The following is a 27,422-nucleotide window of genomic DNA, read 5'->3' as shown; positions in this document are numbered from 1 at the left end:
TCGGTGCAACCTACCAAAAGCTTGTCAATACAATTTTTTCCGATCTGCTGGGGATAATAATGGAGGCTTATATCGATGATATAGTCGTTAAATCGAAGTTTATTGGTGATCATCTTTCCGATCTTCAACTTGTTTTGATAGGCTTAACAAGTATAACATGATACTCAATCCCGCCAAATGTTCTTTTGGCCTCTCTTCCGAAAATTTCGGGATACCTCATGATTTCGTAGAGGTATTGAGGCTAATCTCGATCGATACGATGCCGTTATTGATATGCCATCACCAAAAATAAGAAGGAAATTCAATGGCTTACTGGTCGGCTTGCCGCTCTTCATAGATTTATTTCTAAATATTCCGATCGTTGTCATCCCTTCTTCCAGACTTTAAAGGGGGTGGCAACTTGGAACGTTGATTGTGAGATGGCATTGCAACAACTGAAGAAATACTTGGTCAGTCCTCCTATATTAACAAGTCCTTCAACGGGTCAACCTATTGGCATATACCTAGCAGCTACAACTCAAGCTGTTAGTGCTGTTCTTTCCGTCGATGATGGTAGACCCCTCTTTTTTATCAGTAAGACATTAACCGGAGTTGAGTCTCGTTATTCAAAGATGGAAAAAATTGCACTTGCATTGGTTCATGCCGCTCGCCGGTTAAAACCATACTTCCAGGGGAGGTTGGTCAGAGTTTATACTGAGTACCTCTTACGCAAGATCTTTCGTAATGCACAGGAATCAAGCAGATTAGCTGAATGGGAAAGTTATCTTAGTGCATATAGCATTGTCTTTGAAAGTCGTACTGCTGAAAAAGGACATGCTCTAGCTTCTTTGATAGCTGATTTTCCGATTGATGATTCTCCTATTGCCGATTTCTTGTGCCAGGAAGAATCTATGGAAGATATTCTGCCACCAATAACTGGGGGCGACGAAGACCAACTTGCAAACGCAATTCCTAATCCCATTGACCTATGGATTGTTTACACAGATGGCTCCCATAATAAATTTGAGTCTGGAATTGGATGTGTTTTTGTTAAACCCAGCGGAGAGAAGATTGAGAAATCTGTGCACCTTGGCTTCGCCACTTCAAATAACGAAGCCGAATATGAGGCTGCCGTTTGTGCCTTGAGAACAGCTTTGAAACTGGGGGCGCGAAAGCTCCAGTTATACACGGATTCTCGCCTTATGTCCAATCAGTTTGGTGGGTCTTTTGAAGTAAGAGATGATCGTATGGCGGCTTATCTTGGTTCGATACATAGCCTTGCTCGACAATTTGATAGCATCTCTATCACTCAAAGACCCCGAAATGACATACGTCATGCTGATTCATTGGCTTATCTCTCCGCCGCCGTTAGAAGCGAAGAGTCAAGACACATCACTGTGGAGTTCCAAAAAGAGCCAAGCATTGACTTTACCGAAAAAGAATTGCATGACTTGTATGTACATGAAAGCAATTACTTGTTTTGCTTGTACGCAATAGCGAAATACGACCCACGTATAATCGCACCAATCATGACTCGAAAGCAGAAAAGGGAGATGGAAAATTCACAACATGACCATACTTTGGATCTTCCATTAGAATCTATAGATCCATTTGTTCCTCCTGAATTCACTCCCGAAATAGATAGTGAGTTGGTACATGATAAATGTAAAAAGATAAAGTTTACCTACGAAATGAACGATGAAACTCAAAATGTAAGTAAATTAAAACCTATTTTACTAATTGCTATCAAGTTTTCTACTCTCAATTCTATCGAAATAGAGTGGAGTAACAAATTCGTTCCACTCCTAGTTCTTTAGCATGGAATGATTTCGTAGTTAACTAATCGGTCTTATGTCTAGTGAGAGATTTACGAGGGAAATTCTATACTACGGGGTGGATTCAATTGACAAGTTACGAATAACGGAATGCTACAGAATACTGAAATGTGAATCTAGATAAAGAATTAGAGGGGAAGTGAATCCACCTCAAATCCAACTTAATCACCTAGCATAGACTGTTGTAATCCAATTCTTACGTTCTTACGGTAAGAATTGCTCGTTCTAATCCCTAATTAGCATGGCATTTCTGCCAATTATAACTAGCATGTGAGGTCGTCCACCCATTCTCATGGCGAAACACGACCTTCTAGAATGGAATAGACTCTACAACGACTCTACACTATACAACTAAGTTTTCATCAAGGCTTCATCAACCCCTCTAATGGAGGTTTTAGCCTTGATTCATCAAATCATTATTTCTCATTGAATTATAACTAAACATCATACCAAAATTCTAACTTGGCTAATTTAACTAACAATACTTCAATCTAATTTAACAACTAAGAAATGATACTCAACAAGAATTAAAATTAGATCTATAAATTGAAATGACAAAAATCGAAATTGACAACTTAGCTATTTTATTTATCAAACTAATGAAGAACAATGATTCTAAAGATTAATCTAAAACAAGAATTGAAATGAACTAAACTTAATTTTATTTAATGAAAACTAGATCTAGAATTATCTATAGTTTTAGGTCTAACTAGCTACCATTAACAAAGAGCTAAGCTCTTGTTTTTATATGTTTCAGATCCAAAAATCGTGCATGGGCTTGGAGCCATGTTTTGGGCCAGAGAATCAGGCCCAAAACCCAATTCTTTAAGTCCAAAAAGGCCTCTTCAGTTGCAATTGGCTTCAACAGACTTTTCATCTACTTCTTCTCCTCTGATTGGGCCAAGGCTTGGACCATTGAAAAGCTCTTTCCGAGCCGGTCGTTTTGACATAAGGTAGACCCAATTCCGAGGTCTGAGTCCAAAGATACGCCGGAAGTTCTCACGACTTTGTGTGTTGTTTTTGCCCGCGTTGACTTTGACTTTTCAGCTTTGACCGGGCTTTAAAAAGGCTTTGTCTTCTTGAATCTTGGCCTTTAATCACAGAACTCCTTAGCAACCAACCATTGCTCCTTTATCTCATCAAAGTGGCACATTTTCGCACATAATTGACTTTGAAGCCCTAAGCGCGATAAAACACGTAATCGGTATTAACTCTTAATTATTACTCATATAATTGGTCTAAAAGTATGACTGTTACAGGGTTAAAACTACAGTTTTGGGCTCTTATCAGTACATGAAGCAGATGATAGTCCTGAAGTTCCCGATATAATACTATCAGAGCCAGTGATGATCTCCGATGAGCAAGATTGGCGTCTTCCTTATATTCACTACTTGCAAGTTTCTTCACTTCCGCCAGAACCAAAACTCGCTGAAAGAATCAAACGCGATGCATGGAAGTTTTTGGTGATATCTTCTACTGACGGAAGTTTGCAATTATATCGCAAAGGCTCAGACTTAAACCCTATGTTGCGATGTGATAAGAGCCCAAAACTGTAGTTTTAACCCCTTAATAATCATACTGTTAGACTAATTATGTGAATAATAAGTAAGAGTTAATACTGATCACGTGTTTTTATGCATTTCAGGCTTCAAAGTCCATTATGTGCGAGAAATGTGCCACTTAAGCGAGATAAAGGAGCAAAAAAGTCGCAGAACTTCGAATGCCATATCTTTGGACTCGGACCTCGGATTGAGGCCTACCTTATGTCAAAACGACCGGCTCGGAAAGAGCTTTGCAATGGTCCAAGCCTTGACCCAATCAGAGGAGCAGAAGTGGACGAAAAGTCTGTGGAAGCCAACTGCAGCTGAAGAGGCCTTTTTGGACTGAAAGAATAGGGTTTTGGGCACGATTCTCCGCCCAAACCCCTCGCTCCAAGCCCATGCACGAATTTTGGATCTGGATGTATAAAAACAAGAGCTTAGCTCTTTGTTAATGGTAGCTAGTTAGACCTAAATTAAGATATAGAATTATAGATCTAGTTTTATTAATTAAATTAAGTTTTAGTTCCATTTAAATTCTTGTTTTAGATTAAATTTTTGAATCATTGTTCTTGATTGATTAGATAAATAAAATAGTTATTATTCAATTTCGGTTTTGTCATTTCCATTCTAGATCTAATTTAGATTCTTGTTCTTATTTCATTCAGTCATTAAGTTAGATTCATTATTGTTCAAATTAAGTAAATCTAAAATTCTTACATTATGTTTAGTTTAGATTCAATGGAAAATGTTAGATTGATGATTCAAGGCTAAACCTCCATTAGAGGGGGTGATGAAGCCTTGATGAAAACTTAGTTGTTTAGTATAGAAACGTTGTAGCATCTATTCCACTCTAGAAGGTCGTGTTTCGCCATGAGAATGGGTGGACGACCTCACATGCTAGTTAGTATTCGGTAGTAATGCCATGAACACTAGGGATTAGAACTCCAAATTCTCGCCGTAAGAACGTGAGAATTGAGATACAACATTCTACGCTTAGGTTGTTAAGTTGGATTCGAGGTGGATTCAATTCCCTCTAATTCCTTTATCTAGAGTCAAACAATAGTATTTCCATAGCATTTGTAGTTAATTTCTAGTAATCATCTTAATTAAGTATCGTATTATAATATTTCGTAAAGCTCTCATTGACTTAAGAGTGACTAGTTAGACTTAGAAAACAATCCATGCTAGAGAACTAGGAGTGGAACTAGACTTCGTACTCCATTTAGTGCAATTCGCATTGAGAGTAGAAGCTTTGATAATAGAAACGTAAAAGTACCAAGTTTAGTTTACTTACGTTGTGGATTCGTAGTTCATTTCGTAGGTAAACTATTCATTTTATAGTTATCACGATGCCTCTCAAAACAGGAAGGACTTCAAGTTTTAGAAGAGATTCACTCCGGCTTATGCGGAAGCCACTCCAAGGGACAAAGTTTAGCTCATAAGGCTATGACACAGGGTTATTGGTGGCCAGAGATGCAAAAGGATGCAAAACACCTATCTGAGAGGTGTGAGCCATGCCAAAAGCACAACAATATGAGTAAACTCTCTGTTACTGAGTTGCATCCCATGCTTAGCCCATGGCCATTTGCCAAATGGGGCTTAGACATTATTGGCCCTTTACCTAAAGCTCCAGGGAGTATATGATTCCTTCTTGTGGCAACCGATCACTTTACCAAATGGGTAGAAGCAAAGCCTTTGGTCCAAATCCATGCTTCCAACGTCAAAATGTTTTTATAGAGAAATATTGTTTGTCGTTTTGGCATCCCTGCGGCACTTGTACCAGATAATGGTAAACAATTTGATCTTTGAAGAAATTCGTCGGGTTTCCATTGCTAATTTGAAGATACGGCATAACTTTCTCCGCGACCTTATCATCCGCGAAGCCAATGAGCAGGCCGAAGCCACCAATAAGGTGATTTTGGCTAACCTAAAGAGGCGTTTGACCGCACCAAAGGAAATTGGGTCAAGGAGTTACCAAATTTGTCTTGTGGGCTTCTAGGACAACGCCAAAATATTCAATTTGCATTATCACCTTTTAACCTTACATATGGTGTCTGAAGCGGTCTTACCTACGTAACTGATTTCCGGTACATCTCGATTGATTCTTTGTTGAAACAGTTCCAATGACATTACTTTGGCTCACCAAAAGCTCTTATTGATGAGGTTCGCTTTTAAGGGACTACAACGGCTTATTAAGTATCGTTGACATGAAACGGAATTACGACAAGAAGATCCGTCCCTAAGTCTTTTGCTCGAGGACTGGGTTCTCTCAGAGAAACTCAAAGCTAATAGAATCGGGGAAAGTTTGGAGAAAATTGGCAAGGACCCTACATCATAGATCGCCCAAAGATCTAAGGGGTCATATTTCCTCCGATTACTATTCTCGGAAGAATGATAGAGAAGCCATGGAATGCTTACCACCTTCGCAAGTTTTACCATTAGGAAATTTTTGCATTTTTCATTACTCCATCAATAACAAATCTATCCATCTATGTAGTTCGTTCTATTTTATCCATCAATAAAGGCATTCAAATTCCATTCTCATATGTTTAGTTGTCATTTTACATTACTCTATGATTCTGTACTCTTCCTTTCAACAATATCATTCATTAACGTTAATTCCAGAGAGGTCATCCATATTATGGCTTCTTCGGTCCGAGTAAGTCGCATTCATGCCTACTTGAAGGAAATCCGAGTAAATAAGATGGTTATTCTTGCTCGGTACAATTATTACAATACTCCCAAATTACAATATCCGTGCAAATTCCACTACTAAGGCAACGACGTTGTTTTGGTCCCAGTACAAGGGTGACACCCTTGCACGCAGGACAACTCCAACGGTTTGTCGCCTTGCCTCACGTTCGGTACACCTATTTTGACACATGAATCGCTACGTTCATTGAGGACGATCATGTCCCCTTTGCCTTTCAATAACTTTCTCCAATGGTTTTATATTGGGGGGTTTTCTCTCTACATGGGGGCATCTCATTCTTTTACATTCATAAATCAACAACACTATAAGTTTTCTGCATGTATGTTATCTAACCTCACAATGATATTCAATTGCCAACACATACTATATTTTTATTTTTATAAAAAGAATTTTTAGCTCTATGGTATTACATACTCACAATCACATGATCATTGGTTTGGGAAAATCCAATGGTTCCTTACCAACTTTTCGCACTCGTACAAATCTTTATAATTCATCTTCTCACATTCTAGTTCATCTCCCATTTCTGTTAAAGTCACTATCAATTGTCTTACAGACGATTCACAATGTGCCATTTACACGTGATCTTGGCCGAGCCGCTCGTTCAAATCTGTCATTCGTTTGTTATTTTTCTCTACCTCTTTTTACGCACATTTAAGTTCCTGATCTCTGGTCGCCACGAGTGACTTCAATTCTATCACATATGCTTTTAAGTGTTTGTGTTCTTCCATTATCTCATAGGCTTTCCCAAATTCTTCGTACGCTCTCTGCTCTGCTTCTTCCGTCTGCTCGATTAAGTCTTTGTTTTCGTCTTCTATCTCTCTGTTGGTTCCGCTTAACGCTTTGTTTGTTTCTTCCAATTTTCGGTTTAGTATCTTCACTTTCCTTATTTCTTCTGCGGCATTGACTTCATTCGGAACGATACTTTTCTTCGCGACTTGTTCGTGAATTTCTTTTGCCCGTACTACCGCTGTTTTAACCTGCGGCGAAAAATATCTGATTTCATCAATCTTTTAGACTTAATCACAAGTTTGTAAGAACTGATAAAAAAATACTATCATACCTGGTTCATACTGTCGAAAATCAGTGACACTGCTTTGTCATATTCTCCGATGTTCTTCGTATTCGGGTCACATTTTTTATATTTTTTGAGCTCTTCCAATGGCGTGGTCCCTGGCGATACCTTCGCTTCATTTTCCAGACTTGACAGTCTCTGCTTCATCTACCAATTTCATCGGATTAGTGTTGGACACAAAATTTCTTTACCGGCCCTAACGCTAATAGTAAAATTCAACGGTCAACTTCATCGTTAATCGGATTCTCGTGGTTTTCCTCCGCGGCGTAGTATTACCCTTTGACAAAGACTTTGCCGCTGGTCGATTTGGATTCTTTGCTCTTGCATTTTGCTTTGCCGTTTGTTTTCTTTTGCTGACTTTGTGTTCTTCGTTGCACTATCTTTTGCAAGTATCACTGTTTCGTTCTTTTCCCAGCCATTCTTTTCCTGTATATACCAAACCAGAGTGAGATATTACATCTCCCCACACTTTTACATATCTATGTTTTCTACGGTACATACCTTTTCCTCTTTGTGTTGAGAATGTATTATATTTCGTCTGGACTGTTTTGTGCATTGTAGTCTCATCCCTCGAGGCATAATACATTGTGACGTTGGTTGTCTCTCTTGGTCTCCGTTCGCCTGTTTCCTTGTGGAACATCTTCTTTTGTACAATTTGCTATTTGTGTTTGGCAAGCTCAGCACTAATTCTCACTTTGTTAATTTCGTTCCCTCTTCTTTTTCACTATCGTTATCGCTGCCAAATATTGCATTTCTGATACTCTTACTCTTCTTTGCCATTTCATTATGTGTCTCCCTGGACAAATCGGGCTGTCGTTCGATACCCCCATAGTGTCGAAAATCAACAATATCATCAAAGTAGCTCAGATCTACCAATCTTTCGTCAGAACATTCATGAAAGAAGAAACGAAGGTTGTTCTCCACTTCCTTGTCCAATTCAATGTCTGGTAGTATACTCGCGTTTTCTGTTAGACACAAAATAACTCATGTTAGTCAGCAGTTTACTATAGTACAATTTTCAATACTTATGTTTTGGCTTACCTTGAAATTTGTTCGGCACTTTAAACTCTGTCGGATTCCACTTCCATCGCAAGCGGTACAGGAATCTATCCCATCCGGTATATACCTTTGGGAACCCTTTAAAACTTCTGCTTGGATTCTTGAATTCAACTTCAAATTTTATGTACCCTTTCGTCAGTATGGCTTTCGGTCGTATCAACACGAAGAATTCTTGAGCCCCGAACCTTCTGTTAAATTCATTTTGTAAACGGTGCGCTCTCATAAAGATTAAGCAGAACGATATTGGCAGTTGTCCCGGTGCAATTTGCCACCACTCCAATAATTGCGCAATTTCTTTGCTCAACGGAATTGCACTCCTGCAATTTAATTGTGAGTACGCCATTACTACTTCATCCTCTTCGACTTTCGTTTCAAATTCATACACTTCGTCCATCTCAAATCTCTCGAGTGCTAATATTTTCCGTAGTTCTTTCAGTGACCATCGCCGCGGCGTCGTGTGTTTGTTATATCTGGCACCTTCTTTCCACCTCACCAAGTCTACGATTGTCATTGAGTTTTTTTCTTCTCGATTATCTTTCATCCGTGTAGGATGATCGTTTCTACCTGCAAAAAAAACAAAAAAAATCGGGTCAAAAAGCTCAACAAACCGGTTTCACTAGGTCAAATCCGTGCAACACAGGTACGGTTCCCTTCCTTTACAGGCGTTACACCTTATCCTGTTTGTTACTATCCGTTTTGAATATGGCCGCCATCGTTGATCTCTCCTTCACAGAACAAACACGAACTCAGTAACAAGATCTTACACAACGACATGCGTTATTTGATTGTGCACAACACAGAACTCCGTATCACGTGCTTCATACACACAAGGTTTAATGAACACAACTTCATGCGACCGCACTACAGCACCTAAACACCACGAAGTCGACTTCTCTTGTGGGTTGGTGGTACCGGCTTCTCACTTCCTATCCAGCCCTTCCTAGTTTTTTTGCTAGGAATGCGAGACATACAAGAGGATCTATAGCGAGGGGTTCATGGTCTTCACTCGCTGCACAGAGGAATCATAGCTTTTTGGGCAACATGCCACCATTTCCTCCACAAAGAGCGTGTAGTACACTTTTCGATCAAACCCCTTTATTTGTTTGAAAGATCAGGATGTAGATCTAACATCTCATATATGATGTATGATATTCAAGCATGTTTGTAGCTGCAATCAAATTCGAAAGAAGATAACAAAGGAGTTTCTTGAGCACGTTATTTATATTTCTATAAGGGTTACTGTTGAGAAGAATAAACACATTTATTTCTTACTATTGAGAATTTCGGCTGGCAAAAGCAGCATACATAGAGGCACTTACTCTAACAAAAAAATCGTGCGAGGCATGCTACAAAAGGCTGCTATGAAAGATCGATCGCCGTTAATTCTTCTTTTCACCACTGCTGCGACCTTAAAGCGTGTCAAGACTTTGTTACCCAAACCTTGTTTCTCTACTGGGTTGTTGCTATGCAAAACAGCAAACTTTGTCTCGTCTGCTAGTACTGTTAAATTCTTAGATCTATTTTGTTCTACGAATATGCTTTTATAATATTTCGTAGATAAGTTTTACGGGGTGGATTCTTATCTAAACTGGATTCTTATCTCATTCAGGGTGAAATACGTTTTAGTCGCCAAGCAAGTCTTCACTTTTCGACTCCAACTTGTATTTTTACTTCTTTTTCTTCATATTCTACTAAACCGTTTAATTACGCTTAATTTCAACGGCCTAATCCTCAGACGCTATTTCACGGCACGCGTCATCGACATCCACTTTCGCATTGTTACGAATCGTCTATGCAGATAATGTTCGCACTCAATTTCTTTTGAAATTTTTTTCAGATATCTTTTATTTTTCTCGTGCATTTTTCTACCATTTTTAACTACATCAAGCGTCCGTGATATCGTTAGTTTGACATTATTTCGTTTCGATAATTCACGAATTTTTCCGATTGTCTATTTTCCTATCGTTTACATTCACACGACACTTTGTTATACATTCCGCTTACTCTTTTCTTATTCCAAGTTTTCTTTGATTTTTCTTCTCTTCTTTGCCATGTGAACTTTGTTCGCATACCAAAGAGGGGGCGGTGCTTCGACCCCCACCTACGTGGCAAACGTCCATTAGTAGGGGTCTCTATTTTATTCATTTAATCGACAGGGCTAAAGCCCAATTTGCAATACCATGGATCAATGTACAGGCCCGTTAACTCATGTGTCTAAGGCTGAACCTTAACTACATGGCTTGCTACTAATGTACATTGATTTAAGTCCAGATTCATTTCTTATCAAAGAGATAATTATCAGTTGAGAGTTATATTCTATCACAATTACTCAAGCTACAATATTACTTAAGCTACAAGGACTCTCTACTCTACCTCTATAAATACCAAACTATTTTTCATAAGGAACTACGTGGAAACTTGATCCCTAGAGAATAGATCTTGGGTACGTAGGCAGCCATTATCTTGGTTCAGTTTCATCTCCCCCAACATCAAATTCCTCTGTTTCTTAGTGCGTTCTTTACCATTGCTCTCGTTGTGTTGAAGTAGTTTATTGCCGAAACAATAGGGATTCATATCTTGTGTTTTGTTAAGGTAAATTTCTTCCCTTCATTTTGAGGTCCATGTTGTGTATGTATTTCATAATTTATAGATATTAGGATGTGAGCACTTAATGTAAAGTCCATGATAGAACCATTAGGGATCCTTTTTTGTCACCTTTAGTTGGACTAGTACATGGTGGAAAGAGAGACAGGGAAGCCTTTGAAGTGTATTCACTCAGATAATGGGGCTGAGTACATAGGGTCGTTTGAAGAGTATTGCAAGAGTCATGAGATTCGTCATGAGCAGACCGTTCCCAAGACACCACAATAGAATGGAATAGCCGAGAGAATGAACCGGACCATTGTAGAGAGGATGAGATGCATGTTGTCTCACTCTAAGTTATCTAGAAGTTACTGGGTAGAAGCAATGCTTACAGCCGTGCATGTGATCAACCTATCGCCGTCAATGCCTCTGAATAGTGATTATCCAGAGAGAGTATGGTCAGGCAGAGATGTTGATTATGGATACTTGAGGGTATTTAATTGGGTGCAGGGCATTTATTGATATTCCCAAGGATGAGAGATCCAAGCTTGATGACAAAGCCAAGCAATGCATTTTTCTGGGTTATGGGGATGAGAAGTTTGGCTACAAACTCTATGATCTGATTAACAAGAAGGTAATCTGAAGTCGAGATGTTATGTTCTTGGAAGACCAAACCATAGCAGACTTTGAGGATGGTGAGAAGCTACAAGTTTTCACTAATGATCTTGTTGATTCAGAACCAGAAGTTCCTACTGTGGAACGTGCAGAAGGCATTGAGAATGCAGAGAACCATGGGTTTGAATCTCATGATGATGATCCTATTGCTCATGATAAGATAGAACCTATTGATATAGAAGATGCATATGAAGTGCATGAACCACCACCTGAGCAAGCAGAAGTGCATCCTCCTGAGCCACAAGCAGATGGGGTAAGGAGGTCAGACAAAGAGAGACAAGCTTCAACTAGGTATCCACCACATATATATGTTTTACTATCTGATGGTGGAGAACCTATATACTATCAAGATGTTGTTGAAGGTATAGACAAAGAGAAGTGGTTTAAGGTCATGCATGATGAGATGGATTCTTTACATAAGAATCACACTTATGAGTTAGTTGAGAAACCGAAAGGAAGAAAAATTCTCAAGAATAAGTGGTTCTACAAGTCAAGCATGAGGAGAATAATCCACACCTAAGGCATAAAGCTCGCCTTGTTGTGAAGGGATTCGGTCAAAGGAAAGGGATTGACTTTGATGAAATTTTCTCTCCTGTAGTGAATATGACTTCTATCCGGGTGGTATTGGGTCTAACTGCAAGTATGAACTTGGAGGTTGAGCAGCTAGATGTTAAGACAACTTTTCTTCAAGGAGACCTTGAAGAAAATGTCTACATGGACCAGCCAGAAGGGTTTGAGGTCAAAGGCAAGGAGCACCTAGTGTGCAAGCTGATAATGAGCTTGTATGTTGAAGTAGGCACCGAAACAGTGGTACATAAAGTTTGATTCCTTTATGGCGAAACAAGAATACAAGAAGTCTTCTTCCAATCATTGTGTGTTTGTTCAGAAATTTCCAGATGTGGATTTCATACTGCTCTTGTTGTATGTGGATGATATGTTGATAGTTGGCCCGAACATCAACAAGATATCCAAGCTGAAGAAAGACTTGAGTAAGTCCTTTGAGATGAAGGATTTGGGTCAAGCAAAGCAGATACTTGGGATGCGGATCACTCGTGACAGAAAGAGTGGAAAGTTATGGCTTTCTCAAGAAAGCTACATTGAGAAGGTGTTGAAGAGATTCAACATGGATCAAGCGAAGCCAACTAGTTGTCTGCTTGGTGGCCAGTTTTGCATGACCAAAGAGATGTGTCCAAAGAGTGAGCATGAGCAGAGTCAGATGGAAAAGATTCCTTATGCATCTATAGTAGGCAGCTTGATGTATGCAATGGTGTGTACAAGACCGGATATTGCTTTCGTTGTTGGTGTTGTAAGTCGATTTCTATCAAATCCCAGTAAGGAGCATTGGGAATGTGTTAAGTAGGTATTGAGATATCTCAAGGGCACTTCCAAATTGTGTTTGTGTTTTGGTGGAAGTAAGCCCTTACTTGAAGGCTACACTGATGTAGACATGGCAGGTGATGTTGACTCGATGAAGTCCACCTCCGGTTATTTGGTTACTTTTGCAGGGGGAGCAGTTTCTTGGCAATCTAAGTTGCAAAAGTGTATTGCCCTCTCCACTACAGAAGCCGAGTATATTGCAGCCACTGAATGTTGCAAAGAGATGAGATGATATGGATGAAAAGGTTCTTCGATGAACTAGATAGGGATAAAGAAGAAACAGTTTGTAGTTCTATGTGACAGTCAGAGCGCCATCCATTTGAGCAAGAATCCAAGTTTTTATTCTAGATCCAAGCACATACATGTGCATTATCATTGGATTATAGAAGTACTCGAAGATAAACATTTGTGCATTGAGAAGATCCATACCAATAAGAACGGGTCGAATATGATGACCAAAGTCTTACCAAAAGGTAAGTTTGATGTTTATTATACTACCGCCGGAATGGTAGCATACTCCTCCTGTTGATTTGGAAATTGCATGGAGGTATCCACCCTCGCTGTTCGGGAGGGGGAGATTATTGGATTTATCCCTCACGAGAGGATGAAAAAGAAAGAAGTTTAGTTCTGCGTGAAAAGGTCTGAGCACGCGCGCGCTCAGATTGGGCTACACCCAAGGCAGGCCCGCACCCTTAGTACTAGAAGTCACAAACATGTTGTTGAGGGCGCGCGCGCTCGACATTGGCCTTGCTGAGAGCACGCCCGCGCCCATGCCTATAATTGCGATTCTAATTTGATACAGTAACCGCGAATTTGGTTTTCGGTATAAAAACCTAAAACAAGGTTTTGGAAAACCTAACACAAAGAAAAACCCAATTTTGAGAGCAATCAAGATTGAGAGAAAATCTTTGCAAAGAGAAAAGCCTGTAAAAATAGAGAAGTGATTTAGTAAGGTGAGATACTGAAATGAGTGATTGTAATCTTCCTTCCCACTTTATGAAAGGATTAACTCTTGTGGAAGTAGGCACCATTGGCCGAACCACGATACATCTTTATGTAGTAGTATGCTTGTTTTTCTCTTTACATTATTATTTGTTGTTGATAGTTGTTTAGAGAGTTGGGCATGCTAGCTAGGTTGTAGTTGATATTTAGAATTTGTCAGGAGTAGAAGTGTTTCATATTACAAGTTATATGTGTATTGGGGATCAATTGGTATCGGTGTTATTCCCTAACAATTTCATTTCCACATCAATCTTCCAACCTTTATATATCTTTTATTTATGCCCCTCCTCAACCTCAAGACAGATGGATTTTCTGGAATCACATTAAAAATCAAAGTCTAAATCTCACGGGAGATTGGATTATTATTGGTGATTTTGATGAGATTCAACATTTATGGGAAAAATTCGGAAAACCTTTTCAAAATTCAAATAAATCTTCAAATTAAAAGAGCCTTTTTCTTTAATACATAATACATGATGCCAAGCTTACTGACATTGGTTTTTCAGGAGTAACTTTCACTTAGACAAACAATCAAAAGTTTTTTTTTTAACCAAAGAAAGATTAGACAAAGTTTTCATCAATCAATCAGCTGGTCTTCAAAATTACCTAAATGCTACTCTTTTTAATTTACCCATTATACATTCTGACCATAGTCTCACCATTTTTTATTCAAACCCAAGCCACACCAAAACAAAAGACCTTTCTTTTTTCAATATGCATGGACCCTTGACCCTTCTTATAGAGAAGTTGTGGAATTAAAATGTGATTCTAATTTTTCTCACTCTAGCTCCTCATTATTTTTTACAAAATTTGATGTTTGTTAAGCATAATCTTTGCATGTGGAACAAAAATCACTTTCATAAGCTTGACTTAGAGGTTCAAGTTCTTACGGACGTACTCTTAGTCATATTCAGTTAACTATTCCTTCTTACAATACTATTTCTCTTGAAAATGATATAGAAAACAAGGTTTATGACATCAATCTAAGACAAGAAGCTTTCTGGCGTGATATGTCTATGTATTTAAAGTTGTATTTTTTTTTGTAGGCAAAATGTGAATATATTATATATAATAATAAAGTTACAATATGGGGGTTAAGCACCACCCAGGCTGGATTAAGTTCCCACTATGAAACCAAAAAATAAATTCCATGAAGGTGATAAAACCTTCATTCTAATGTCTAAACCATGTGTATTTCCAGTAAAAATCATTCATTTATATCTTGTTGGAATGTTTCTAGCCCTGGGTAGAAGAGGAGTCAGATCCACATCTTTCCCCATTGTCTTGCTTCCTTTCTTCTTTTGAATCTGCCATGGTTCATCACCATCCTGTGAGTTATCCTCGTCATCAACATGCTCCTGCGACATCCATGCAGGCTTATACTTTTTCATTGTTATCTTCTGCCATGGTTCTTTACCATCCTCGGTATTTTCATCATCATCTGCGAGGTCAGCCCAATCTTCTGCCATGGTTCTGTACCATCCTCGGCATTTTCATCATCATTTGCGAGGTCAACCCAATTAACCGATCTTAGCAGTGAATTTGCCTCATTCAATAATTTGAGCCTGTTTCCCTCTCCAATAGTGGAAGAAGAATTGAACTCAGCCATTCTCATCGTTGAAGAGGAATCGGGCTCTAAAGCGCCACTCTGTATAGTCCTCGCAATGGGAGAATAAGAATCAGCTGCTCGACTATTCTCTTGCGGCACAATTGTATTTTCAGCCATAGTAATTCTGAGTGGAGGTGCAATGTAGTGTGTTACACAGAGTTAGAGAAACAAAATTTTCAACAGCTAGAGAGCAGTTAGTAGTTGTAACCTCCGCTTGCGGTGCATTCAAAGGCTGCATTGATTGCATTTCCACTGCTAGTGGAAGCAATGCAACAACATCAATAACTATATGTTTTGCTACCCCAACTTGTGGTATTGCATCAACGTGATCAATTCCACCTTCTTGTGTTTGTGCATCCTCCTCAGTTGCTTGCTGCTCAACTACAATATCCACAGTGCCCACATCAATTGGAACCACCCCAGTTGGTGTGGTAGTAGGAACCTCAACGGGAATTGTACCCATCGTCTCAACAGAGACATTGTTCGTTGGTTCGATCGATACATTTTTGTTCTTGTTTCTATTCCTCTTCTTCTTCTTCTGTTTTTGCACAACCTCAGCTTGTTTCTCAGCTACTACTGCTTCTTCGCGTCTAAAGCCTTTTTGCAGTGCCTTGCACTCTGCAACAAGGTTCCTAACAGATTTGCAGTGACCACAATACTTTGGGAGTTTTTCAACTTCGACTTCTTGAAGGAAAGACGTGTGCTCATCCTCTTCAACAAGTATCTGGTTTGGTATCAGTTTCACAAGATCTACTTCAACCAATACTGAAGCAAAAAAACCATAGTCTCTTTGCAGAGTATGTTTATCAACACCAACATGAGAGCCAAGTCCTCTACCCATAGACATCAAGATTTCATAATCCCAATATTGTTGTCCAAGTTTGGAAAACTTAATCCAAACTAAAGCACTAGATTTTACCCGGACGCCGGGTCGAAATCAAGCGCCCATTTTGTTAATCGGAGAGTTTGATCTTTGAATTTCCATGGACGCCACACCATATCTTCCTCCGGTCATCCTCGTAAGTTAATAATCATGAAAATCCTTTTCCAAGAGGAATGATCTTCCAATCTCCCTTTGGCTTCCAAGTTTCCAATGCAATTCTACCAACTTCTTCCACATTGAGCTTTTCGAAGTCTAGTCTACCAACAAGGCTGTACTTACGGTAAAGCTTTCCTCGCTCCAACGCTTGTTTTGGTAGCTTAATCATCGGCATATTTCCTTTCATTTCTGGAACTGGAAGAGAATCCAAGTCCAGTTGTTGAGGTTGAGCACCGCGAACTTTGTCTGCAAAGGAAACTCTTTTCGCAACATTTCCTTCATTATTCTTAGTGAGATCTAATAAAGGTGCTTCCTTTAGCTGTTGTTGGGTGGGAACAGAGCTTCCAAGGACACGCGACCACCATTGAGAGCTAAACAGCAACAGTCAAACGTGAGTCAATGGAAGTCAACGAGAGTCCCCATTAGAGAGTCCACCATTCTTAAATCTAGGTGTTCTTCCAGGATGGCCCCATATTTAAAGTTGTCTTTATTAGGGCATCTCCAATGGGGGGTGTAAACCGTATAGAGTGGAAATTTTACACTCTAAATATAAAAAAACTCTCTCCAATGGGCAATGGGGGTGCTATACCGTAGGTAATAGTGTATTAGCTAATAGAGAGGGTGGGGAATTCCCCCTCTCGCTATTAGTTAATAAAAAACTTGGGCGACACTCGAACTGACGTCTGAGTGAAATAATTTTCGGACGTCACTTGGAGTAACGTCATTTTCTAATTCTAAAGTAATTTTTTTAACTCGGACGTCACTTCAAGTGACGTCCCAGTTTAAATTAAAGAGGGACGTCACTTGGAGTGACGTCCGAGTTTAAAATCTATTTTTTTTTACACTCTTCCATTAGAGAGTATAGAGTGTGGATATTTATAAGCTATACAATACTATACAATTAGAGGTGTAAAATCCTAATGGCACCTACGTGGAGCCTAGGTGAAGGTATAATTTTACACCCCCATTGGAGATGCCCTTAGGCGATAATAATACTAAATGTTTCTATATGACTGTTAATATATAGTAGACAACATCATAATAAAATTGTGTTTGAAAGATGATTCTGATGCATGGTTTAACTCTAGGCATGATGTTGGATGGTAATCACATTGTTGACTTTTTTAGATCTCTTTTCACCACTAGTGATGATCCTGATATTCCTAGTAGTATTCCATATACTTATAATGTAGTTAGTGATATTGATAATAAAAATCGTACTTAACCCTGTTACTATTAATGAAGTACATCATGCTGCTCTTTTTGCCATGGAACTCTTTTTGCCCTTTTTGCCATGGAACCATGCAAGGCTCTTGGGCTGATGTGTTCACACCTCTATTTTATAATGATAATTGGAATTTTATTAAAAATGATATGTTCCATGTTAAAAAACATTTTTTTGAAAATAATTCTCTTCTCCAATCCTTTAATCACACTAAGAGCATCTCTAGGTATACTCTTCAAGAATCTGGTCGCAAATTTCGACCAACTTTAGGTGGTCGCAAATTCTATTAGCAAAAAACAACCCACACGACATTACAACTGTCGCGCGACAGTTGGAGTGTCGTATGTACAATTCCAAAACAACCCACGCACCATTAGGAGTGGCGCGCAACGATTCCAAAAGTAAAAAAAAAAACGCAACATTAGTAGTGTCGCTACATACATTCGGCGGCGTCTTTGCGTGAGTGCTAATCAAAGTCAAAAAAAAATAATTGGGGCGACATTTGCAATGACGTACGACATTACCAATGTCGCTCCGCATCCACATCCAAATTTTCAAATTTGCGAACAAGAATGCGAACAAGCAGGTAATGCAACCTTGAGGCCACCTAGAGATGGAATTTCGAGAAGTTTCAAAGTTTTTCTTCAAATTTGAAGAATTTGCCAGGTTATAGTACCACCTAGAGATGCTCTAATTAGATAGAAAAAACCTTACCTCTGATAACAATTACAAACCCATTCACACTTCACAGATTCTATTTCAAGCCTTAAATTCTACCCTACCTAAAAAAACCACCCATAAATCTTAAGTATTTGATTCCATAAACTCATAAACTCATGTTGATGATCTATATATTTTATGTACTGGTGGTGATTTTGATCCTTTGAAGCTTAAAGCTGGTACGAGATACACTATTAATCCATGCACAAACAAATTTTCTTTGCAGGAAGCAAGTAGCTCGTAGCCGATTCTGCAGAAGAAATCGAGCTAAGAGCACTTAAGCTCGAGCTAGAGCAAGTGTTCCGCTTGGGAATTAGCAAGGTCGTGGTATGTTCAGACTGTCAAGGCATGGTGAAAACCATTGATGGAGGTAGTTCTGAGTTGTCTTGGAGTCTCACGAGTCTTTTGCAAGAGATCACCTCTCTGAAACAATGTTTCAGCATGTTTAAATTAGTATTTTATCCTAGATTAATTGTTGATCGATTCAGCCTGCTCACCTTTTAGCTGAATCCGCAAGGTGTGGTCGTAATTTGGTATGTAATAGTTCTATTCCTATGTTTGTCCAGTTGGGTTTCAATTGAACCCAAACTGCTTTGTATGAACTTTTCGCAATATGTTAATGCAATGGTTCGCTAAAAAAAAATGCAATGGTTCGGTAAAAAAACAAGAAAAAAGAAGAAAAAAAAAAACAAAAACAAAAAAGTGAAAGTCTTGTTACAAATGATTCCAGAAATAAATCTAAAATATGTGGAAAATGGATTCTTTATCCTGATGGCCTGATCACAAAATCTGCCCTATCTTTCCATCATTGTTTTTCAACAGTGCGTAGAGAGAGTTAATACCTTTTTAGCACATTGATCGGCACCACAGTTGGATTCTTTCAATGTGCTAGAAAGTATGATGTTTGCCTTGTCGTTCACTCTGTCCTAGTCAGCTCGGATACTCTAATGCACTTCGTTATTTTGAAAAGCCCTCACTGCAGCAGTTGAATTTGACTCCACCCATATGCGGCCCCATTCAATATCCATAGCCTTACCAAGTCCTTCGACAATTGCCTTTTGATTCAACCACATAGTTGGTAGAGTTCCCTAGCCCCAGAATGAGGGTGCCCACTACTTCTCCTGTTTGTATTCTAAGCAACACACCCCACTGAGACTTTAGTTTTATCACGCCTTGAGAAGGTGGTGTCCAATAGCACTCAAGTTCTGTTGGAGCTCTTCTGACCTTATTTTTTAATGTTAATGCATGAAGGGTAGCTAGATCTTGGCCAGAGTTGTGCATAGCCCTGCCTGATTGGTTGTTGGCTTCCAAGATAGTTTTCATCACCCGTGATTTGATATGTGTTAGCTTCTTAATTGGGACGGACCCTTTCATATGTCCACCCTCATGAATGCATAAATGGGTAGTACCAAATAGAAACTATCTCAGATTTCAACCCAATAGTGTCCGGTTCTAGGGACTCACGAATTTTTAACTCAATTTTGACTCAATTTGCTAGCCACTAGATCTTCTGAATCTAACGGATCTAATTAAAGTTGTCTACCACACTTATTTACTCTTTTAAAATGATGTCATGTAGGACCAACACAAATAAACTTACGGGTTTTTCCTCCTTGCGCCCCATTCTCTAACTTCTCCAATAAGTTTTGTTGCGAGACTCTTCTTCTTCTCTAACCAACACCATTCTCACAACTCTCTCACTACCTCCATCTCCAATTAAAATTCTTGTAACAACAAAAAATTAATTCCTAGTTCAATGGAAAATTCTAATGTGTCTCCCTCTCACCCATTATTATTTGTAATGGTAGATTGTGAGACACATCCATCTTCTTCGGTTGTTGCTATCACTCCTGTCCCTTTTGTAAGCTTTTAGACCCATCTCATTTGTCATTACGAATAAACAGTGAAAGTGAAAGGAAATACAATATGGCTAACTGCTTGAGATTTTGTCAGGTTGCAGCACAACCTGAGATGGCTTGTTTTTTAGGCGACGATCCCGACTTCCATTCACTCGTGGGTTATCTTTTCTCTTACATGATATTTTGCTAGAATAAATAACACTTTAACATTCTTTATTTTTTACTATTTTATTTTTGGAGTTGTCCAACAACAGTGCAAGAATCAGAACAAGTATTTTTTTTCCGTACTGTTGCATATTCTGTTTCGAACGATTTTGTATACTTCTTGTTGTGTTTTCTAAAGGTTATTTTAATGCACTTTCTTTAGATGGATGCACCATCTGTTGATTCTATGGTTATAAAGGAATGTGATAATTTTGGTGTGAGTGGGAGTGGGGTTGGTGGTAATTCAACCCCTAATAAGGAGTTTGTTGAGAAGCTTGAGGCACCATGTTTAGGGATGTTATTCAACTCTGTTGAAGAAGTACATAACTACTATCAAGATTATGGTCGACAAAATGGTTTTGTTGTGAGAATAAGGTCATCAAATAAAACTCAAACTCGTGCAGATGAAGTAACAAGTGTTAGATTTGTTTGTTCACGAGGGGGAAAGGCTCAGAAGAGTTGAAAATGATAGTGATGAAGGAAGAATTCGTAGTACATCAATAGTGAAGTGTGAATGTCAGGCACAAATGCAGATTTTGCACAAGAAAAAAATAAAAAAAGTGGATTATAAGTGTCTTTTCTAATCATCACAATCATAAGTTTGTCACTCCTCTAAAGAGGATGAATATGCCGTCTAACCGACACATGCCCGTTGCTGCCAAAGATCTAACAGAGATTTTTCAGGGGGAAAACATGAAAATTTCCAAGGTGCCTGACCTCTTTGCTGGAGAATATGTAGGGTTTAGATCAAGAGATTGTTACAATTGTTTGAGAACGATAAGGCTTGATACATTAGAAAAGGGTGATGCTGCTTCTGTCATATCTTATTTTCAGAGAACAAAGAGACAACCCTCAATTTTATTATAATGTCCAACTAGATCTAACTGGGAGGGTAGTGAACTTTTTTTGGTTTGATGTAAGATCTCGTATGGCATATGAGCAGTTTGGAGATGTTGTTTTCTTTGATACCACTTATAAGATGAACAAATATAAGATGCCATTTGCTCCATTTACAGGGGTTAATCATTACTACCAATCCATACAGTTTGGATGTGCCCTTCTTCAAGATGAGACAGAGTTTACATTTTTATGGTTGTTTAATACATGGCTTGAGGCAATGGGAGATCGTGCTCCAAAGTCCTTCATTTCTTGATCAATGTCTTTCGCCATGTGCTCGGGTGTGGAAAACAGTTTTCCCTAGCACACGCCACTGTCTATGCCTTTGGCACATAAAACAGAAATTTCCACAAAAATTACATGTCTATACTATGAATGCGAGCTTTAGGAACCGAATTGAGAGATGCCTTAAGTTCACATATAAGGTTGAAAAGTTTGAGAACAAGTGGAATGATCTGATGCAAGAATTTGGGTTGACAGATAATGAATGGCTAAATGGTTTGTATGCCATTAGAGAATCTTGGGTTCCTGTATACCATCGCATCACATTCTATGCTGGTATGAATACAACTGGACGTAATGAGGGGATCAACGCATTTTTTAATGAATTTGTCAATAAGGATACAAATCTAAGAGAGTTTGTCACAAGATATGAGCAAGTATTGAAGAAGATTGTTAGAAATGAGTGTGACGAAGATTACGTTTCAGAGCACAAGAACCGTATTGTTAATGACTATGATTTTCTATTGAAGCATGCAACATGTGTGTTTACGAGGAACATTTTTGAAAAATTTCGTAGTGAATTCTCAACGGTGAAAAACATGAAAATATGTCGATCAGTAGGAGATGGTGTTTATGGCAATTATATAGTCGAATCAAAATCTGGTGTGCATGAAAAAATTACAGTGAGATGGAATGATCTAACACTTGAAGGTTATTGTGAATGCAACCATTTCGAGTTTACAGGTATAGTTTGCAGACATATGCTGAGAGTATTTGACCATCTTGATGTGGATAAAATTCCCTCATATTTTATTTTAAAAAGATAGACAAAGGAGGCAAACAAGTTTAGAGTGATGGATGCGGAAGTAGTGCAACCTAATGACCAGTGTCCTAAGGCTTTCCGAATGAGCCATTTATGTAGAAGATCTACGCAAATGTGGAGTGTTGCTTCTGAAGATGAGAGCTTGTACAAAATAGCATTGGATGGACTTGAAAAACTTTTCATAGGTGTTTTAGAAGAGCACGACAAATTATTTAAAACTCCTAATACTATTGGCGCTTCAATAGAGGCTCAAAAAAGTCAAGAAGATGCTACTACTTCATGTCAAATTCCGATTCTCGATCCGAATATCTCAATAACGGTGGGGAGACCAAAAGATGGTAAGAGCATCCATGGTAGATGGAAGAATCCTGTTGAAATTGCAGTGACCAAGAAAAGAAAATGTAGCCAATGTAAATCGCAGGATCGATCATGACAAGCGAACATGTCCGAAATTGAAAAAAACTTAGGTATTATTTCATCTCTTTTGTCTGTAAAACTTCTTTATAAAGTTTTTTCATCTATTTGTTTATTTTCTTCTCGGTGAATATTATTTATAGAACACTAATGTGTCTTTAATTTCAACAGACACTTTAGACAAGAAGCTACATGGATTTGTGGTAGTTGAAAACTTTGGCAAGAGCTATATGGCAGTTTGGGATTTTTCAATGAATTTGGAGTTGAACTATTTTGAAGAATTTGAAGTTCATTTTGCAAGAAGAGGAGGAACTCTAACAGAGGAGAAGAGTTTTTTGAGGACCCTTTTCATTTATTTTGTAGGTTTCGAAACTGTGTATGTCGTATTATATCAAATGGTTAATTATATTTGTGAATTTGTACTCATGGACAAGTCATTTTAATGTTGAAAACTGGTAGAGTTGGCTCTTTGTCACAATTTCAAGAATTGTTTTTAAATTATATATGTTCTTTGGTCATTTGTTCCAGTTTTCTATGAAGCTCATTATTAGGTGTCTTCCTGTGGATACTCCTATTTAAGGTAATGAGTTCATCCTGTAAAGATTGTTGAAGGAGTTTATGACTATTTAGTACCACGTACTTTCATAACTCATACTTTCATAACTCATAACTGATTTCATGAGGATCTTGTATGGACGATATGATAAATTCTCACTCTCATAAACCAAAAAAAATGAAGACCCTTGCAGTGGGTTTCAATGCTTTCATAGCATAGCCATTCATCAATTTGTTATCAGTGGTAATTAACATTGCCTGGTCAAAAACCAAAACCAAAATTCAAATAACCAAAATAAAAAACACAGTGAACTCTCATCTAGACAATGGTATGCTACATAGTATGTATCATCTTTACTTTGGTAGACCAAAACTTCCAGTAAGAATGGTGAGAACCAAGTGATAATAGGGCTCGACAGGATGCTATATAGTATGTATCATCCAGAAAATGGTATGCTACATAGTATGTATCATCCTTACTTTGGCAGACCAAAACTTCCAGTAAGAATGGTGAGAAACAAGTGATAATGGGGCTCAACAGGATGTTATATAGTATGTATCATCCAGACAATGACATGCTACATAGTATGTATCATCCTTACTTTGGCAGACCAAAACTTCCAGTAAGAATGGTGAGAACCAAGTGATAATGGGGCTCAACAGGATGCTATATAGATGTATCGTCCAGACAACGGTATGCTATATAGTATGTATCATCCTTACTTTGCAGAGAGTTTTTTGGTGCGTACATTCACAGAGTTTTTTGGTGCGTACATCCAAAACCAAAACTCGACTCTAGTGGGTAAGCATAATTTAATTTTTTCCTCATTCTTACTACCATTTCCATCAATAGCACCTCCAAAGCAATGCCCATTTTCCAACTAGATGAAGCTATAATATTGTTTCCGCCAAAAATAACAAGTATTAATTTGTTGCTTCATATATTAAAGCCTTCCACAGTAGCTATGTATGTACATACAAGAATTCCTTGAACAAATTAAAGATCCCAAAAGTTAATTTTGACTCAATTTTGAACTATTAAAGATCCCAAGAGAGTGCAAGACCCTTTCTCTCCATTGTTTGACATTTGTATTCACACACTTTGTAGAACTAAAATGGAAGACATGATACATTGCGAATTAAGCATTGAGAGGTAACACTTATGCTGCCTTGTTGGTATAAACAAAACTCTTGCATACTTGGTTTCAATATATTGGTACTAACATATATTAAATCATGAGATGATATTTTTTTTTTCCCTCGAAGAATGAAATGTAGACTTGAGAGTGAAGATGGACGAGTGAGGGTGAGAAGAGAATTTTTTGCAGGGATAAACGTGAAGAAAGAAATAAATGATAAGGGACCTACATGACGACATGCTTAAAATGCCTACTATGTTGCAATTTTGTACCGTTAGATTAAGATGATCCAAGAATCACAAAAATGAGTAAAACTTGAGTCATGAAAAGTTGAGTCCCAGGAGCCGGACCCTTCTTTAATTTCTTACCACGCCAAAAAAAAGTAAAGAAATAGGAGAGCAGGAACTTAGTTGACTTGCTCTGTGCTACATGTTAAAGATTATGGCCAAGTGCCAATGCATGTACTTTCACGAACCTAAGCAGTTTTGGTTGCTCTACTCACTATTTGCTCCAAATCTTTGTAACATCTCCTTCTAGTTCCATAAGTCTTTAACGCGCCACTGGGTTTTACTCTAGTAGGAAATATTCATCACCTTTAGCACAAACGGTATGGGTTTACATCCAATTTATATATCTATATAACATGGGAGTAAAGGATACACGACAAGACGAATAAAAAACATTGTTTATTTGTTTTTTTTAATCAAGTGGAAATTTTAATAATGAGTATTACAAATAATTATGGCAAGCGTGCAACAAACAAGTCCTTTATGAAGCAAATCATATTCTTATAAAAACCAACTTGTTAGAGCCAGCTGTCATAACGTTATTGTCCATAACTTTCTGAGGTCTCTTGAGGAGCTCAATAGACTGTTGTCCCAAGAACCCAAAAGTGTCGAAATTTGATGGAATAAAACAATGTTGGTTTGCCATATAAGCTAGCTTCATCATGTTTAATTTCTTCATCTTCCCTGTCGCTGCTTCTCCCACCTCAAAGTCACTGTTCTCCAACCCTACCAATGGAGAGACTCCAGTTACATCAACACATGCATGTTTTCCCTCAGACCAACTGTAAATTTGATGTATATATATGAGATGAAAACAAAACACACATAAACAAATTAGATTATAGTCAATACCTTACTCTCTAATAAAAATGTTGTGTTATAGCGTAAGTAAGGGTTTCGTACCCATCTCAAAACATGTGGAAAAGAAATCAAGTTAGAAACAAATCAATAAGAAAGAGAAAAATATTTTTACTCTTTTTAATTACATTATTTTTTTTTTTGCTAGGTAAGTTATAAAAAATGAAAAATTACAGGGGTTTTGGGAATGATCAAAGATGCCTTCACTAAGATTCAACGCTCATATGATCACTACAAACTCTCAAGTAAATCTATAGAAAGTACTATAAGGGACTTCCCACCATTTTACATAATCTAGTTTACCTTCCCATAAACGAGGATGTTGGTCTTGAAGTCTTGCACCTTCTTTAGAAAGGGCGTCGGCCGAGATATTTCCTTCTCTCCATATATGTGTTATCTTGATGAAAAAGAGATTCTTGAGGCATATATATTGTCCATCTAGGTGCAATGTCCCATGGGAGTTGATGAGATTCAAAGGCTAGTACTGTTGCCATAGAGTTAGATTCGATTTATAGATGCAGCCAATTCTTTACAATTGCTAGTTCAGTCCCTTCAAGGATTGCTAAGCATTCGGTAATATAGTTGGTGTTGATTCCAATTGATCTCCACAAAGAAAGCTTAAATATGCTAGAATGATCTCTGAAGCAAACTCCTATAGCCGCAAGGCCAGGATTTCCTCTTGCAGCCCCATTAGTATTAAGCTTTATGATTTGTGGATCAGGTGGAATCCATACACCTTGTTTTATGTTTGGAGCTGGTGACGGCCGAAGAGAGACATTCCAAGCAGATGTTACATGGATATCTCTTGCATCATTAAAGGATGTAGCTAATGACAAGTGTGAAATGGTCCAAATTTGGTGGGTAATATAGTACCTACACTTGTTAATGTCCAGCTGTTTGTTATCAAAAAAGATATTATTTCGTAGTTGCCAAAGAGACACCATGGTACTCGCAACAGTAGTAGTCCATAAATTCTTGACTCTCGGGCTCCACCATTTAGCAATTTGCATTGCCTGATTGAAAGAGTTGAAATTCATTTGATCTGCTTGAGGTCCATACCCATAGTCCTTTTGAGAAAGGGCACTCCCAAAGAATGTGTTTTAGAGATTCGATGTCAGATTTGCAAAACCTGCAAGAAGAGACCATGTGGATGCCCTTTTTTTGAACAATGACATCTGTAGCTGCACAGTTTTTGAGAAGCTTCCAGATGTTAGCTGCAAGTTTAGGGTGCACATAAAGATTCCAAATATATTTTGCCCAAGCAATAAGGTTAGCTGGTCTCCTGATGGAATTGTGAGCCGACTTGCATGAGAAAACACCTTTTAGGTCAGGGGACCAAATCAAGTTAATTAACTACTTTAATACTAAGAATTGAAAACAACTAATTATGCTAAACAATTATAAATAGGGCAGGTTTTGATGAAGGAGAAGTTTTGGAAGAGTTTTAATCCACATTTTCAAATCCTTGATATATTTAATTAGTTTTATTGTAAAGTTATAATCTTTTATGTTTTCCCGCAATGTTCCAACATAAATTTTCAAACCTAGTTTGTTAAATCCCCAACCAACCAATCTCTATCTCTATGCCAAAAGTTTAATAGTGGGAGAAGATCGAGAATTTAGTTTATAATCTTTTTGACTCGGGTTTTTTCATCATAAATCTTGGCCTTTTTCCATGATTTTCACCTAGCAATTAATTTAGTTTCTTTTCACGCACAAATTGATATAGTTT

At 38.1% G+C, this 27,422-nt stretch overlaps 2 protein-coding genes across 2 annotated transcripts; one reads left to right on the top strand and one right to left on the bottom strand.

The window, feature by feature from the left end:
• Positions 1–21,763: 21,763 nt before the first annotated feature.
• LOC147508133 (protein FAR1-RELATED SEQUENCE 5-like) lies at positions 21,764–22,441 on the top strand. The gene has a single exon (XM_086596881.1). It carries the CDS (start codon positions 21,764–21,766, stop codon positions 22,439–22,441), a length of 678 nt encoding a protein of 225 aa, XP_086453007.1.
• A 3,758-nt stretch (positions 22,442–26,199) lies between these two features.
• LOC147508132 (uncharacterized) lies at positions 26,200–26,727 on the bottom strand. The gene has a single exon (XM_086596880.1). The coding sequence runs from the start codon at positions 26,725–26,727 to the stop codon at positions 26,200–26,202; it is 528 nt and encodes a 175-aa protein (XP_086453006.1).
• Positions 26,728–27,422: the final 695 nt, after the last annotated feature.

The sequence above is a fragment of the Coptis chinensis genome, chromosome 3, assembly GCF_015680905.1.
Source record: "Coptis chinensis isolate HL-2020 chromosome 3, ASM1568090v1, whole genome shotgun sequence".
NCBI lineage: Eukaryota > Viridiplantae > Streptophyta > Magnoliopsida > Ranunculales > Ranunculaceae > Coptis > Coptis chinensis.
The sequence above is the reverse complement of the archived record's forward strand: the minus strand, read 5'-3'. Positions and strand labels throughout refer to the sequence as shown.